A 16,721-nucleotide genomic window follows, 5' to 3' on the forward strand; every position below is an offset into this window, starting at 1 on the left:
AAAAAAAGCCAGTGAGCAGCTGACCCTCTGACAATGAAGAGAAGTCATTCAGTCATGAAAATAAAAAAAAAATCTCCATGAGGATGGAGTACCATTTGACTTTTTTTTTTTTAGGTTTTTGCAAGGCAAATGGGGTTAAGTGGCTTGCCCAAAGCCACACAGCTAGGTAATTATTAAGTGTCTGAGACCGGATTTGAACCCAGGTACTCCTGACTCCAAGGCCGGTGCTTTATCCACTATGCCACCTAGCCGCCCCTACCATTTGACTTTTAAGGACATTAGTTTTCCATGATGAAAGTAGACTTATAGGCAGGACTTGGGCTGGAGATTTGGCCAGACAGCAGATTTGTCAATGAAAGGATGCTTTAGTGAGATTTGGTGGAAAAATTGCCCATTGTTTAATATGAGCAGGCCCTCATCACTGGAAATTTAGATCTTTTCCACTGAGTCCATCCCAGAAAATGGCCCTCAAAGGCAAGAGATTCTTAATTTGGAGGCCACAGAAAAGGGGGTCTACGGATACATTTCAGGGGAGGTTCCATGAATTTCAGGAAAAAAAGATGCCATTTTAATTTTTGTTATTATGTCAATTTAGTTGTATTTGACTCTTCATGATCCCATTTGGGATTTTCTTGGCAAAGATACTAGAATGGTTTGCTATTTCCCACTCCAGTACATTTTACAGATCAGGAAACTGAGGTAGAGATAAGCTATTTGTCCAGAATCACATAGCTAGTAAGTGTCTAAGGCTCAATTTGAAACTCAGGTCCTCCTGATTCCAGGGGGGTGAGTTGTTCCCTGCACTGCACTGTGTAGCTTTATTTTTACTAACTTCCAAATAGAATAATTCTTTTAAATGAAATGCTAAATTTTAAGAATGGTTTCATAGGCTTTACCAGATTGCCAAGAGTCTGTGACATATCACTGCTCTAGACAGATCTGAGGTCTTAAAAGCCTCGGGTTTATTATGGCAAGTTCTAAGCAAGATTCACCTGGAATTTTCTATGTCAATATTGTCCATTTTAAGTCTATGCTAATTAAGTCTCATGATTTTGACTCTGACCCTCAGGTGAAGTGGTTGGTACTTCAAAGACTTCTTTCTCTTCAACCTCTCCTCCTTCCTAGATCAGAAGAAAGGGTCCTGGAAGACTCTAAATGTCCAATCAATTCAACAAACATTTTTTGAAAAACATTAAATAACAAAAAGGGGCTTTTGTATAAATTGTATAGATACAGATTTCACTTTGATGTAAAGGAAAAAAAATCCTAATAATTGTAGGAGGAGTTCTCCATACCAATGAAATTCTAGGACTGGACTATGATAGAACTTGTATTGTCAATCAAGTGTTAAATTTGGAATTGGGACATATTTACTATGATTAGTTACTATTTACTTATGTGACCTTTGGCAAATCAGACAGACCTTCTAGATCTCAATGTCTCCATCAGTAAGATGATGATGATGATGATGATGATGATGATAGCAACTAAAATTTCAAGAGAGCTTACTCTGTGCCAATATTTTAGTTATATCATTTGATGACAAAATTTCACTTCAAAAGGCCCCATAAGACTATGGAGGTATGCTGACTCATCCTGAGAAACTAGAAGACTGTATGTTATACAGTCACAAACAGGAAATTATTAATAGTCAGCACTTCATTCTATTCTACCAATTTCTTCTCATCTTCAAACTATAGGCTATGAGAGTCAGTCAGTAAGCATTTTTTAAACCCCTATTATGTAATAGGTACTGTTGTTAACCATTGGGATATGAAGAAAAGCCAAAGTCATTCCCTATCCTCAGGGAGCTCACAGTCTAACAGGTTTTATTTGAGAGTGCTAGATTAGTAATCAGAAAACTCAGTTTTAAATCTGGGTTTTATTACTACTTTATTACTACTTACAACCTGTGTGGTTTTGCTTAACCTCTCAACACCTCAGTTCCTCCTCTGTAAAATGGGCTAGATGGTCTCTTATGAATCTACTTACCTTATGATCTACTTATAGAAATTTAGTATGACTATGTATATTCCTGGAACTAAAGGATGTTCAACCAAAGATTTCTGCTTTGTATTTCATATTACCAAAAGCTTTAAAAGGGGAATTGACTCCAATAAATATAAGAGAGGAATGAATATGATGCATACTTCATCCCTGGTTTCCTGGTTGGGGAAGTTATGAGCTAATAGAGTAAGAACCTCCATTCTTCTCTCTCTCTCTCTCTCTCTCTCTCTCTCTCTCTCTCTCTCTCTCTCTCACACACACACACACACACACACACACACACACACAACTAGTTGTATGACAAGGCAAGTCACCTACCTCTGTTTGCTTCAGTTTCCTCAACTATAAAATTCTGATAGAAAAAACTAATAGGTAACAAATGATAAATAAAAAAGAAAATAATTGCAAGGCTGTTGTAAGGATCATAAGAGAGTATTTTTAAAAAAAGCAATTAACTCATATGCTAGTAGGCACTATATAAATACTTATCCCCCCCCCCAAAAAAAAAGAATGCTGGGACATTATGTGTCATGGAAGAGATTCTCTGAAATAAGGAATGTATGCAGAGGTTGACTGAAAAACCTGAGACTATTATGTACATTATGTACAAACCACATTCTTTACAACATTATGTACAGACTTCCGGCCAAGATGGCGGAGAGAAGACAGGCACAGTTCTAAAGTCTCCTGATCTTTCCCCATCTATCACATGAAACAAACCTCTTAAAAGAAATCCAACCCACAAAACCCCCAAAGAAAAGCCAGGACAAGGAACATCTACCTCAGGATTTGTCCCCCCCAGCAGCACTGGCCAAATTCGGGCGGGTGAGTCTGGGCTCAGAGGAAGGATCAGCCCCAGATCAGCCAGATTAACAGCTGAACTGGAGCCAGGAGTCTGAGGGCCCGAGAGAAGGACCTGCTGGATCAGCAGTGGGGCTAGACGGCAGGGGCTTGAATCAACTAGGGAGCAGAGGCACTGGTGTTGCGGCTGTCCCCCGGAAGCTTGCGGACAGGGCTGGGGGAGAGTTCTGGTGCAGGAGAGCTGCAGACTGCATCGCTGGGCTCCTCTGGTCTGAGTCTCATTACAGCTCAGACTTCCCAGAGCAAACAAATGCAAACTACGTCTACCTCAGGCCCAGGTGTGTGAGCAGAAGAACCAGCCCAGCTGAGGAATGACCTCAGGCCAGGGTAAAGCCCATCATTGATTGAAGGCAAAAGAATTCAATACTACAACTCCTCCCTTCCAGCAAAGGAAGGCCTCAGCAAGGTCACAGACACTCCAGGGAAAGCAACCAGCACCTCCTACTGGCCAGCCAGAGAAACTGCACTCAAGGAGTAAAGCCTTTAGTGATCCCAAGCCCTGGGTAACCAGCCCCTCCCCCAACTCAGGTCTTAGCAAAATGAAGATGGGTCAGCAGAAAGGTGGATCCATAGAAAAATTCTTGGAAGGGAAAGACCCTAACTCAGAAAGACCTGGACCCTCTGAGGAGAATATGATCTGGTCTCCAGCACAGAAAGAAATAAGGAAGGAGCTTAAAAGTCAACTGGAAAATTTGGGATAGACAATTAATAACTTGCAACAAGAAAATAAAATCTTTGAAAGTACAATTGGACAAATAGAAAAGGAGAATAATTCTCTCAGATCCTCAACTGGGCAAATGCAAAAAGAAAATAATTCTCTCAAAACTTCAATTGGTCAAATGGAAAGCTCTTTCAAAAGTAGAATTGACCAATTGGAAAAGGAGTTGCAAAAGGTTAATGAAGAAAACTCCTTCCCCCCCAAAAACAATGCAATCTACAGAAACTAATGACTCCACGAGACAGCAAGAGTCAGTTAAACAAAATCAAAAATCAGAAAAAATAGAAGCAAATGTAAAATACCTCATCAACAAAACCACTGACCTTGAGAATAGATCGAGGAGGGGCAACCTGAAAATTATAGGACTTCCTGAAAACACTGAAGAGAAAAAAAAGCCTGGACTTAATATTACAGGATCTAGTAATGGAAAACTGCCCTGATATCATGGAATCGGAGGGCAAAGTAGTTATTGAAAGATTACATTGATCCCCACCAGAAAAAGATCCTAAAATGAAAACACCAAGGAATGTTGTGGCCAAATTCCAGAAATATCAAATAAAAGAGAAAATCCTGCAAGCAGCCAGAAAGAAACAATTTAAATATCAAGGAGCCACAGTAAGGATCACGCAGGACCTGGCTGCATCAACATTAAGGGATCGAAGGGCCTGGAACAAGATATTTCGAAGAACAAGGGAGCTTGGAATGCAGCCAAGAATCTACTTTCCCGCAAAGCTGAGCCTTCTCTTCCAGGGAAAAAGATGGACATTTACTGAAATGGAAGAATTCCAAAAATTCCTGATGAAAAGACCAGAGCTAAACAGAAAATTTGGACATCAAACAGGAGGTTCAAGAGACACATGAAAAGGTTAAAAAAAAGGGGGTCAGTAAAAGGAAAAAATAAAATCCAGTACGTTGAAACTGGCTATATCCCAGCATGGGGAAAAAGATTCTCATAAATCTTGAGAATTGTAACTCTAACAGAGAGAATACACCTAGCCAGAAATGAAGGACATTCATGACCTATCCATGAGACTGCTATCTAAAGAGATGTAACTGGCTTTAACCCCACTTGGGAGAAAGACCCTAATAACTCTCAGGAATATTGACTCTATTCAATAGAATATACTGAACTAGAAGGGACAGACTCTCAGAATTTTCTATGACTTAGATTGAATGATCTAAAAAACACTACCTCCTTAAAAAGTGGGACAGGAAAGAGACGGGAGGAGGGAGGGCACTGAATGGGGTAAATCTCATTACACGAAGAGGTACAAAAAACCTATGCTAATAGAGGGGAAGAAGGGAGCAGAGGAGAAACACCTGAATCTTCTTATCAGACTTGGCTTAAAGTCAACCTACACATACTCAGTTAACTTATAAAACTTCTAAACTTTCAGTATTAAAAGGGGAAAAGGGGAGGGGGGACAAGGGGGAAATAACAAAAGTAAGAGAAGGGAAAAGGGAAAAAGGGAAAGGGGAAAGAAAGGGGAGGGTGTGATATAGGAGGGCAAACACACTGAAGGGGGTAGTATTCAGAAACAAAATACTCAGGAATATGGATAAAGGGGGGAAGGGGGAAAATACAAACAGAGGGAAGATAGCATGGAGGGCAATAAAGAATTACTAATCATAACCTTGAATATGAATGGGATGAACTCTCCCCTTAAAGCATAAGCAAATAGCAGAGTGGATTAAAAACCAGAATCCTACAATATGCTGCTTACAAGAAACTCATTTGAAGCAGAGAGATACATATACAGTAGAGGTAAAAGGTTGGAGCAAAATATATTTTGCTTCAGCTGAAATGAAAAAAGCAGGAGTAGCAATCCTTATCTTAGACAAAGCAGCAGCAAAATTAGCGATAAAAGAGATAAGGAAGGAAACTTTATCCTCCTAAAAGGTACCATAGACAATAAAAGTCATTTCGAAACTGAAAATATATGCACCTAGTGGGACAGCACCCAAATTCTTAGAGGAGAAGCTGAAAGAATTACAGGAAGACACAGACAGCAAAAGTCTGCTAGTGGGAGACCTCAACCTCCCACTCTCAGATCTAGATAAATCGAATCATAAAATAAACAATAAAGAAGTTAAGGAGGTAAATAGATTGTTAGAAAAATTAGATATGGTAGACTTATGGAGGAAACTGAACGGGGATAGAAAGGAATATACCTTTTTTCTCTACAGTACTTGGAATTTATACAAAAATTGACCATGTACTAGGACATGAAAACCTAATGATCAACTGCAGAAAGGCAGAAATAGTGATACATCTTTCTCAGATCACAATGTAATAAAAGTCATATGCAATATTGGAGATATTGGAACAAATTGGAACAAACTGGAAACTGAATAACCTCATTTTAAAAAAATGAGTGGACCAAAAAACAAATTATAGAAAGAATTGACCATTTTATCCTAGATAATGATAATAATGAAACAACATACCAAAACTTATGGGATTCATTCAAAGTGACTCTCAGTGGATATATTACAGCTCTAAATGCTTACATGAATAAATTGGAGAAAGAGGAAATCAATGAACTAAATATGTAACTAAAAAATTAGAGAAAGAACAAATCAAAAATTCCCAATTAAATAGCAAATTAGAAATTCTAAAAATTGAAGGAGAAATCAATAAAATTGAAAGCAAAAAAACTATTGAATTAATAAATAAAACCGAAAGTTAGTATTATGAAAAAAGCAATAAAATTGATAAACCTCTGGTCAATTTGATTAAAAAAGAAAACCAAATTGGTAGTATCATAAATGAAAAAGGTGAACTCACCATCAATGAGAAAGAAATTAAAGCAATAATTTGAAATTATTTTGCCCAACTCTATGCCAATAAATTTGATAATCTAAGTGAAATGGATGAATATTTACAAAAATATGTTGCCCAGGTTAAATAAAGAAGATATTAAATACCTAAACAACCCTATCTCAGAAAAAGAAATTCAACAAGCAATCATTGAACTCCGATGGATTCACAAGTGAATTCTACCAAACATTTAAGGAACAATTGGTTCCAATTCTATATAAACTCTTTGGAAAAATAGGGAAAGACAGAACTCTGCCTAACTCTTTCTATGAAACCAATACGGTGCTGTTACCTGAACTAGGAAGAGTTAAAACAGAGAAAGAAAATTATAGACCTATTTCCCTGATGAATATAGATGCAAAAATCTTAAATAAAATCTTAGCAAAATGATTACAAGTCATCACTAGGATAATACATTATGATCAAGTAGGATTTATTCCAGGAATGCAGGGTTGGTTCAATATTAGGAAAACTGTTAGTATACTCAATTATATCAACAACAAACTTATCAGAAATCATATGAACATATCAATAGATGCTGAAAAAGCTTTTGACAAAATACAGCACCCATTCCTATTGAAAACACTAGAAAGTATAGGAATGAATGGACTGTTCCTTAAAATAATTAGCAGTATCTATCTGAAACCATCAACAAGCATTATATTCAATGGGGAGAGGCTAGAGGCATTCCCAATAAGATCAGGGGTGAAACAAGGGTGCCCATTATCACCACTACTATTCAATATTGTATTAGATATGTTAGCGTCAGCAATTAGAGAAGAAAAAGAAATTGAAGGAATGAGAATTGGGAAGGAAAAGACAAACCTCTCACTCTTTGCAGACGACATGATGGTCTACCTAGAAAATCCCAAGAAATCATCCAAAAAACTACTGGAAACAATTAGCACTTTTAGCAAAGTTGCAGGTTATAAAATAAACCCTCATAAATCCTCAACTTTTCTATATATGTCTAGCAAGATACAGCAGGAAGAGCTAGAAAGAGAAATCCCATTCAAAGTAACCTCAGACAATATAAAATATTTGGGAGTCTATTTGCCAAGACAGACTCAGAATGTTTGAAAACAATTATAAAACACTTCTCATACAAATTAAATCAGATTTAAATAACTGGGCAAATATCAACTGCTCATGGATAGGTAGAATATAATAAAAATGACAATTCTACCAAAACTAAACTGTTTAGTGCCCTACCAATCAAAATTCCAAAAAATTACTTCAAGCTAAGAATTGGCAGGAGCTTAATGAAAAAAAGTGCGAAAGAAGGTGGCTTAGCCCTACCTGATCTCAAATTATATTATAAAGCATCAGTCATCAGAACTGTTTGGTACTGGCAAAGAAATAGATTGGTGGACCAGTGGAACAGACTAGGTGTAAAAGCAGATGATTATAGTAATCTGTGGTTTGATAAACCCAAAGAGTCCAGCCATTTGGATAAAAACTCACTCTTTGATAAAAACTGTTGGGATAATCAGAAGGTAGTATGGATGAAACTTAGATTTAGACCAACACCTAACACCCTTTACCAAGATAAGATCTAAATGGTTACAGGACTTAGACATAAAAAACAATACTTTAAGCAAGTCAGAAGATCAAGGACTAATTGACCTGTCAGATCTATGGAAAGCGGAGCAGTTTATGACTAAGGAAGAGTTGGAGAACATCACCAAAAACCAATTAGATGATTTCAATTACATTAAATTAAAAAGCTTTTGCACAGATAAAACCAATATAACCAAGATCAAAAGAAATGGAGTAAATTGGGAAACAATCTTTACAACTAATGATTCTGACAAAGGACTCATTTCTAAAATATACAGAGAACTGAGTCATATTTTTAAAACAAAAAGCCATTCCCCAATTGACAAATGGTCAAAGGATATGCAATTTACAGATGAGATCAAAGCAATTCATAGCCATATGAAAAAATGCTCTAAATCACTACTATAGAAATGCAAATTAAAGCTTCTCTGAGGTACCACCTCACACCTCTCAGACTGGACAATATGACCAGAAAGGATAATGATCATTGTTGGAAGGGTTGTGGGAAATCTGGGACACTATTACACTACTGGTGGAGCTGTGAACTCATCTAGCCCTTCTGGAGAGCTATTTGGAACTATGCCCAAAGGGCAACAAAAATGTGCATACCCTTTGAGCCATCAATACCACTACTGGGTCTATATCTTGAAGAGATGAAGAAAAAGGGTAAAAACATTACTTGTACAAAAATATTTATAGCAGCCCTGTTTGTGGTGGCAAAGAATTGGAAAACAAGTAAATGTCCTTCAATTGGGGAATGGCTTAGCAAACTGTGGTATATGTATGTCATGGAACACTATTGTTCTATTAGAAACCAGGAGGGATGGGATTTCAGGGAATCCTGGAGGGATTGGCATGAACTGATGCTGAGTGAGATGAGCAGAACCAGAAAAACACTGTATACCCTAACAGCAACATGGGAGTGATGATCAACCTTGAAGGACTCGCTCATCCCATCAGTGCAATAATCGGGAGCAATTTTGGGCTGTCTGCAAAGGAGAGTGCCATCTGTATCCAGATAAGGAGCTGTGGAGTTTGAACAAAGTTCAAGGACTATTCCCTTCAATTTAGAAAAACACAGCTATCTTATTGTATGATCTTGTTATTTTTTAGACTTCTTGTCTCTTCTCTAAGGATATGATTTCTCTCTCATCACACCCAATTTGGATCACGGTACAACATGGAAACAAAGTAGACTGACAGATTGCTTTCCGTGGAGGGGTGGGGGGAGGGAAGTAAGATTGGGGGGAAAATTGTAAAACTTTAATATCATTAATAAAAATTAATTTTAAAAAAATTATATACAATATCTACAACACTGAAATTTTCAGTAATTAGTTTCTTTGTTCAAGAAGCAATGTTACCTAGGAGGGAGTCACTTAACTTAATTGAGGTGAATCCAAAATGCTGAAGTTCACAATGTGAGCCCCTTAAATTTCTGACAGTGTATCATCCTAGAAATCCTGAATTCAAAAAGTTGGAGATATGTGCTTCAAGACAAATTAGCACTGACACTTACATTTCATGTGATCTTGGGTAATTAATCTCTCTGAACTCAAGTTATTTCATTTGTGAAATGGGACTATGACCCTTATCTTTCTTACAGGGATCTCAGGGATGTCAAAATAAAAAGACAGTTATACAGGTGTAATGGAAAGATCATTGAGCCTGGAATCAGGTAGACCTCAGTTCAAGTCCAGCCTCACACTTTAGTTGTAAAGTCACTTGACTACTTAAGTTGCTTTGACTGTAAGTATCACCTACCTCCCAAGGTGGTTGTAAAGATCAAATGAGGTGGTATTTATAATTCATTAACATAGAGTAGGTACTATGTAAATATTAGATATTGTTGTTGTCATCATTATTCATTCTTAAATTGCCCTATGTTGGGTGTGCAAGGAGGGCCTAGGTAAATGTAAGCTAAGAGAAAAAACTTATGCTGTAGCATGAAACAATCAAAATTAAATTGCCTCCTGTCTGCTAAGCACTGCAGATAAAACACAAACAAAAAGGAGGTCTCTGCTTTCAGGGAGTTTACCTTGTTAGGTGAGACAATACAGTGTGTTATAAAAGTCTTAGTGTAGTATTAAACTTGAATGACTTAAAATGAGTAAGAGTTATGAGTCAACCTGTATAAGGTCACATAGAATAAATACAAAGTTGTTCTATAAGGAGGGCATTACTAGCATCTGAGACGATCAGGAAAGGTTTCATGTGGAAGATGGATCTTGAGCTGAATCTTGAATGAAGTGATGATCTGGGAGCATAGGGAAGAGGGGTAGTATATTTCAAGCCTAAAGGATAGTCAGTACAAAGGCTTGGAGATGGGAAATGAAGCATTATTTGTGAATAACAGCAAGAACATCAGGTTGACATCCCTCAAAACACACACCAAAAAGTATTCATTGATTTATTGCTTCTGGTGGAATCCTTTCCATATAATAAAAATAAAAATACTCTCCCCCCCCAAGAAGTAGAATCAAATCTGTGACTCCTCTAGATGATTCAGAAAGTTGGACTAACTACGAAATCCCATAGATAAATGTTCTTTTGGATCATGATGATAAGGAATGAGTGGTCAAAGAGAGGAAAAAAGGTAATTTGGCATAAAGTTGAGGCTATATGAAGCTATAAGAACCTCAAAATGACAACACATAGGATTTCCAGGTCCCAGCTGGTTATTATCTTAGGGTCATAAGGGTGCTAAAAAATACTCAAATGCCATAAATCCAATTTATGTGGAAGATGACATCCAGAGATTAACAATGGTTTAGGTACTCAGGAATTTATAAGATATACTATATCCTCGTGATATAGTGGGGGAAATGGGGAAAAGGGAGACAATGAACACTTGTTGTCTCTTGTGTCTAACTTAGCAACAGAGTACAAATGGGTAAATATGGAATTCACAACTGCAAAGCACCAAGAGAAGGATGTGGATTGTTTAGAAGAATGCAGTGTAGGGGCAGCTAGGTGGTGAAATGGAAAGAACACTGGACCTGGAGTCAGGAGGACCTGAGTTCAAATCCAGTCTCAGACACTTAATAATTACCTAGCTGTGTAACCTTGGGCAAGTCACTTAACCCCACTGCTTTGTAACCCCCCCCCCCAAATGCAGTGTAATAATTTGCTAGAGGGTAACAAACTGGTGGAAATACATGAACCTAAAAGTAGAATCTTGGTGGAGAGTGTTTAGATGAAAATAAAAGAGGAGAAAAACAGAAATAATATCAGACTGATAGTATAGACTGCTTACCTTTATGGAAGAAAGATAATGAATCACAAAGCTTAAGAGTCAGAAAGGACCTTAGAGACCATCTGGACCTAAGTGGCATGGTAGAGAGTATATTAGAGTCAGGAAGACTGGAGTTCAAATTCTGTTCAGACACTATTTATGTAACTAGTAATGTAAGTAGCAAGTAGAATAACTTCTCTCAACCTCAGTTTTTTTACCTGTAAAATAGGAATACTAATAGTACTTAACTCACTGGTTTGCTGGGAGGATCAGATGAGATCATATGCAAGGAACTTTGTAAACTTTAAAGGGTTATAAAAATACTAGACATTATTATGATTGTGATTATCTGATATAACTCATACAAAAAAGGAATTTCCATTATAGTATACCAGTGGTTCATTATTTGCCTTCCAATATTTTGATTCCATCTCTATTATCTTGAATCTATTCCCTCCTCTATGCTTACATATTCATTCGATAAATTGGGTCAGTCATAAAATGAGAGGGGAAATATTACCTTTAGGGAGGTAATTTATGAAATACAGCTCTTATTCTAGGTATTCATCCCCCCCTCTCCCATTGAATACCACAACAACTTTTTGTTTAGTCTTCTTGTTCCAATTTTTTCTCTAGAAGCCAAGGAATTGCTATCCCTAAATACAAAAGTGAAATTCCTGATTGTTGTGCTTGATTCTTTATGATGACATTTGTAATTTTCTTGGCAACAATACTGAAGTCTTTTGTCAATTCTTTCTCCAACTCATTTCACATATGAAGAAACTGAAGCAAATAGGACTGAATAAATTGCCCAGAGTCACACAGCTAGTAAGTATCTGAGGTTAGACTTGGATTCAGGAAGATGAGTCTTCCTGACTACAGCCCAGCACTCTTATTCATTGTACCACCTAGCTGCCCTAAATTTCTGACACACACAGCACAAAACTTCAAAGAAAAAAAATGTAGTTGTGATGGCATATTTGACTGGAAGTGTCCTTCTTCTAAAAATCAGATCAGGCCTCCCTTGCTAAACTATTTTATATTTCAGAAAGTTAGAGAAAGATCAAATTCTGGTCAACCAAGAAGATATGCATGGCAAAGAAAAGGGGAATGAAACTAAGGTACTAACCAAGCTTGAGATCAATAGGGAGAGTCAGAATTATACGCTAAAATTTTGGAAAGTAGAATCCAAAATAATTAAGGGACAGAACAGATTATGACCCTCAGAATCTAGAACTCAAAATCAATATGACTCAGGAAGCTTTAAATATGAAATCACAATAGAATGACAAAGTTCTATATCAGGGATGTTTAATTTTGGTGGTGGCAGGTGTTCCTCCCAATTGAAGGATTTCAAGAAAAGATTGGAGGTTCACTTGTTGGATATACTATTAAAGAAATTTCTTTTTTCAGCTGAGAAGATTAAAATTGATCCTGCATAATTGTCTTATTTACAATTGATTGATCTTATCCTTCAACTGCTGAAGTCATGGTTCTTTGTTTTTGAACTTGGTTTGCAATCAATTAAGTTTAAAAATCCAGCATTTCTGCTCAAGGAATTTTTGCTAACCTTGTGAAATGTGTGAGAAAACAAAGGAGTTTGGGCCTGATATCTTTACACCACCAAGCTAGCTGTCCAAAAGTCTGGGCAACCATCTTGTACTAAACTCAATCAAAGAGAACTCCTTAGTCTCATGAAAGTCTCATGCCAACTTTCAACCAATAATGTTTACTGCACCTCAGCTCTGTAATAAATCATGTTGCCCTCAATCCCATGATGTCTTTCCTATACTGTTCCTTGTTCTTTATTCCCAAAAATCTATTTAAGAGGAAATGACCTTTTGTTCAGGGTCTTTGGCATTACAGGACCCATTTGCTAACAGCTACCATATTGTTAAAATTTAATTGAGACAACATGATAACTAGTTTAGGTGGTCATGTTGTCCTTTCCAACTTGGAGACACTGTGATTCTCAGACACATGGTCCAGTAATGAAAAACTTCTATGTCCCTGGGAAAACACACAGTGCCTGGGGCAGAAGCAGATGGTATATTAACGGATGAAACAGAGAAAGTCCTCAAATACTAGTCTTTTTTTACCCCTTGATCAAGGGAAATACTCTTCAGACTAGAAAGTGTGGAGTGGCAGAAGAGAAACGGAATTGTTTCCAGGTCAGACAACCTAGATTTGAATACTAGTTCTGTACCTTAAAACCTATGTGACCTTAAAGTTTCTGGTTCATGGTATACTCATCTTTTAAATAAAGATGTTTGGATCTCTGACCTCTAAATTTCCTTCCAGTTTTAAATTTAGAATTCCAACGAACAAACAAGATTAAGGAGAAAAGCTCTCATTGATTAAAAAGGTACAAGTGACAGTAATATTAGCCAACATTCGTATTAGCATTTTAAGGTTTGCATGTAATTTACATACTGAATCTTGTAAGAATTCCATGAAATAGATTCTATTATTATCTTTTTTTACAGATGAGGAAACTGAAGATAAGAATGGCTAAATGACTTACTAAATAGTTCATTAATATCTGAGAAAGGATTTGAACTCAGGTCTTCCTAATTTCAAGTGAAGATGGTAAGAATTTTTACATTTTACACAAATTTTTGTGTAATAATTACAAAATTATTAAACAAATTTGTCAGGGAATATGATTCCCTGCCCCTATTCCAATTTTCTAACTTTCGGAGTAGGTCACATGAGCAGGCCTAGTGTAGAATTTAGAAGTGCTGATTAAAGAAAAACCTTCCTGGAAAAAAAAAAGCTTATGAATTTGTGCTGTATGAGGCCTATTTATTTTTTCTAAACTTATGATTATTTTCCTCTCAAAAATACTAATTCTATGAAGTTTAATTTTGCTCTTACCATCAGAATTATTTTTCTCCATAATGATATTGCTTTGATTAATTGTGGAAATAAAAGAATGCTAAGACTGTAGAATAATGAGACTTGTCTCAAGGTCAAGCTAAATTCTCTTGATTCAGATAATATATACATGAAAACAGTTTCAAATAGCTGTTGGACTCAATTGCTCCTTCACCTACCTGTTGAGACACAAGTTCATAGTTCATCACTTCATGTCCCAAGACCAAGGTTCTAGCTTTTGGAATTTCTCCTATAAATGTGTTGAAAATGAATTAAAAAAAAAACACAAAACAAAACCAGTATCATTAACGGTTGGGATATACCTAGGATGTGTGTGTGTGTTTGTGTGTGTGTGTGTGTGTATTCTAGGATTACCTAGGATATATTTAACCACTTTGGTAATTTACTTTTACTTCCCTAAATATATATGTTCCTGAAAAGTAAAGTCTAACAAGTGGGGCTAAGGAATATTTTATGCAAAATCATTTGTGAAGCTGAAAAATTATTTTCTAATATAATTCATCACCCTACTTTATTTGTTTTGCAAGTTTTAATTTTTTTATATTAAGGTACTTTATTCCCATATTGGATTATACTTTAGCTTCAGAATACAAGATAAACTTATAGAATTAAAGAGGCTAAAAAAAAGCATCTTGATTTTGGTTAATGCTATCACATAATAGGAAAAAGAAGATACACAGCTCTTTTACTATAAAATATATCACAGCTTTTCCTATTTGCATTTAGTTTAGCTGTTTTAGTCTTCCTAAATGAGTGCTTCAACTACATTATTCCCTATTTAATATAATGGGCATCTAATACTTAATATTTGATATTATATTTAAACATACAATTTAGATTCATACATATTATTTATATTTATAAACTAATCATTTAAACTTATAAAAATACTTCTTCAAGGATTATACTTTGAGAAATACAGCCCAAATTTCTAGATTATACTCACACTATAAGTAATTCCATTCCCTTCCTTCTCTACCTATTTTCAATCTTCCCATTTCCAACCTTCTTCCCTTATCATTGTGCTGTCTACTCAACCATTTTAGAGGTCTAACTAAAAAATGGTCAACTGTTCTGTTTATTTAATACTTTCTTGTATTTTTACTGTTTAGTTTTGCTAATAATTCAAATTCAAGGAAATACTTTTTGATCTTTTCAAACTCTTAACTTCTGCTGTATATAGAGAAGGTAGAAGAATCTCCTTAAGCATCCTAAAATCCTAAACCAGGAACTCCTAAGTTTCTTATCCTGGGGTTTATAAACTTATAAAAGCAAAAATTTTGATAACCGTATTTCAGTATAATTGATTTCCTTTGTGATCTTTAAAACATCATTCAAAGAAGGGACTCCAAGGGCTTTTCCTATTGGGGTTCATGGAACAAAACAAAAAGTAACTTTCTGAGGCTGAAGTCAAGATCAAATTTGCCACTGCCATTTTTAAAGTATCAGTTACTTAGGGAAGGGAAAGTGCAGTCAAAGGGAAAGAGGGCGACTATGCCACCCTTTTGTAATCTAATAGAATCACTTGAAAATGGGAGAAGAAAGTAAGAGGCATACTTTCTAAAGGGTATTTCTGTGCAAAGAGGAAATTGCATGGAGTCTCTTCAGAAAGGGCCCCATTCGCAATATCTAAAGTATAAAGATGCCCTGAAAGGGCATCAGGGGAACCTCCAATTCACGTACCTGAATCCAGCAGAAACTGCTTCAATCTATTTTCTTTTCTGCATAGTCTTTCCACGTCTGGAGGGGAGAGAAAAAAGGATTCACGGACTTTGGCAGATTTGTTCGTCTTCCCTCCTTGAAACATCTCCTTAAAATTCTGGTCCCCACCTCAAAACGTCCGAGGGTGCCTGCCCCTTGCCCGCCGGCCAGAATGGAGCCCTTGTGGCTTCCCGGTGATTGTTTGCCCCCTTGTGCCCAAAGGTGGACATCGGCCGCGGCTCCCCGGCGGCCTGAGGCAGGAGGACCAAGGGGAGGCCTGAGCCCCCGGCCCGGCCCCCGCCCCGCCGGCCGCGCGGGCACAGGTCGGACGCACCTTCGCGGTCCGGCGCGCCCACCCCCCGCACGAGGACCCACCTGACCGCACGGGCAAGGCTAGGCATCGGGGGGGCGGAAGCTCCGAGACAATGGGGTCCCCGAGGCGAGCCTCCCCCGGCCCCGCCCCCGCCCCATGCCGGCCTCTGTGCGCCGGGCCGGCGGCTGCGCCCCGCTCCGCCGGGCTCCCGAGGGCCGCGGGGGCCGGGCCTGGTGGGGGAGGGCCCCGCGCCCGTCCGCCTGCGCTTTCCCGCCCCCAGCCCCGGCCGCCCCCCGCTCCCCTCCCCCGCGCAGGGGCGGGGGCCCGGGGAGCGGCGCGGGGCGGGGGCGCGGGGCGGGGGCCCGGGGAGCGGCGCGGGCCGGGGGCGCCGGAGCCTCGGCTCACCGTGGGCAGGGCGGCTCCGGGGCCTCAGCGGCGCCGCAGCGGCGGCCGCGCCGGGGACGGAAGGCGGGGACGGGCGAGATGCTGCCGCCGCCCGCTCCGCCGCCCGCTCCGCCGCCCGGCCCGCGGCGCTCCCCGCCCCCGGCTGCCCCCGGCTGCCCCCTCGGGGTCGGGCGGCCCACGGGCCCTGGTGCCCTCCCACCGC

General features: G+C 38.5%; 1 protein-coding gene across 8 annotated transcripts in view; it reads right to left on the bottom strand.

Annotated features, from left to right (window-relative positions):
* CHST10 (carbohydrate sulfotransferase 10) overlaps nt 1-16,280 on the bottom strand; it is a 54,020-nt gene extending 37,740 nt beyond the window's left edge. For 2 of the 8 annotated variants that reach the window (XM_074213799.1, XM_074213801.1), the window contains exons 1-2: nt 15,784-15,861; nt 14,259-14,329 (exon numbers count right to left, since the gene is read on the bottom strand). In XM_074213799.1, the coding sequence (XP_074069900.1) occupies nt 14,259-14,278 (20 nt within the window). In that variant the 5' untranslated portion in view covers nt 14,279-14,329; nt 15,784-15,861. Of the gene's footprint in view, nt 1-11,223; nt 11,292-14,258; nt 14,330-15,783; nt 16,090-16,176 lie in introns of those variants that run through there. The other 6 variants (XM_074213797.1, XM_074213798.1, XM_074213803.1 and 3 more) reach the window with 6 other exon arrangements.
* Nucleotides 16,281-16,721: the final 441 nt, after the last annotated feature.

Source organism: Macrotis lagotis, chromosome 1 (assembly GCF_037893015.1).
Source record: "Macrotis lagotis isolate mMagLag1 chromosome 1, bilby.v1.9.chrom.fasta, whole genome shotgun sequence".
Taxonomy (NCBI): Eukaryota; Metazoa; Chordata; class Mammalia; order Peramelemorphia; family Peramelidae; genus Macrotis; species Macrotis lagotis.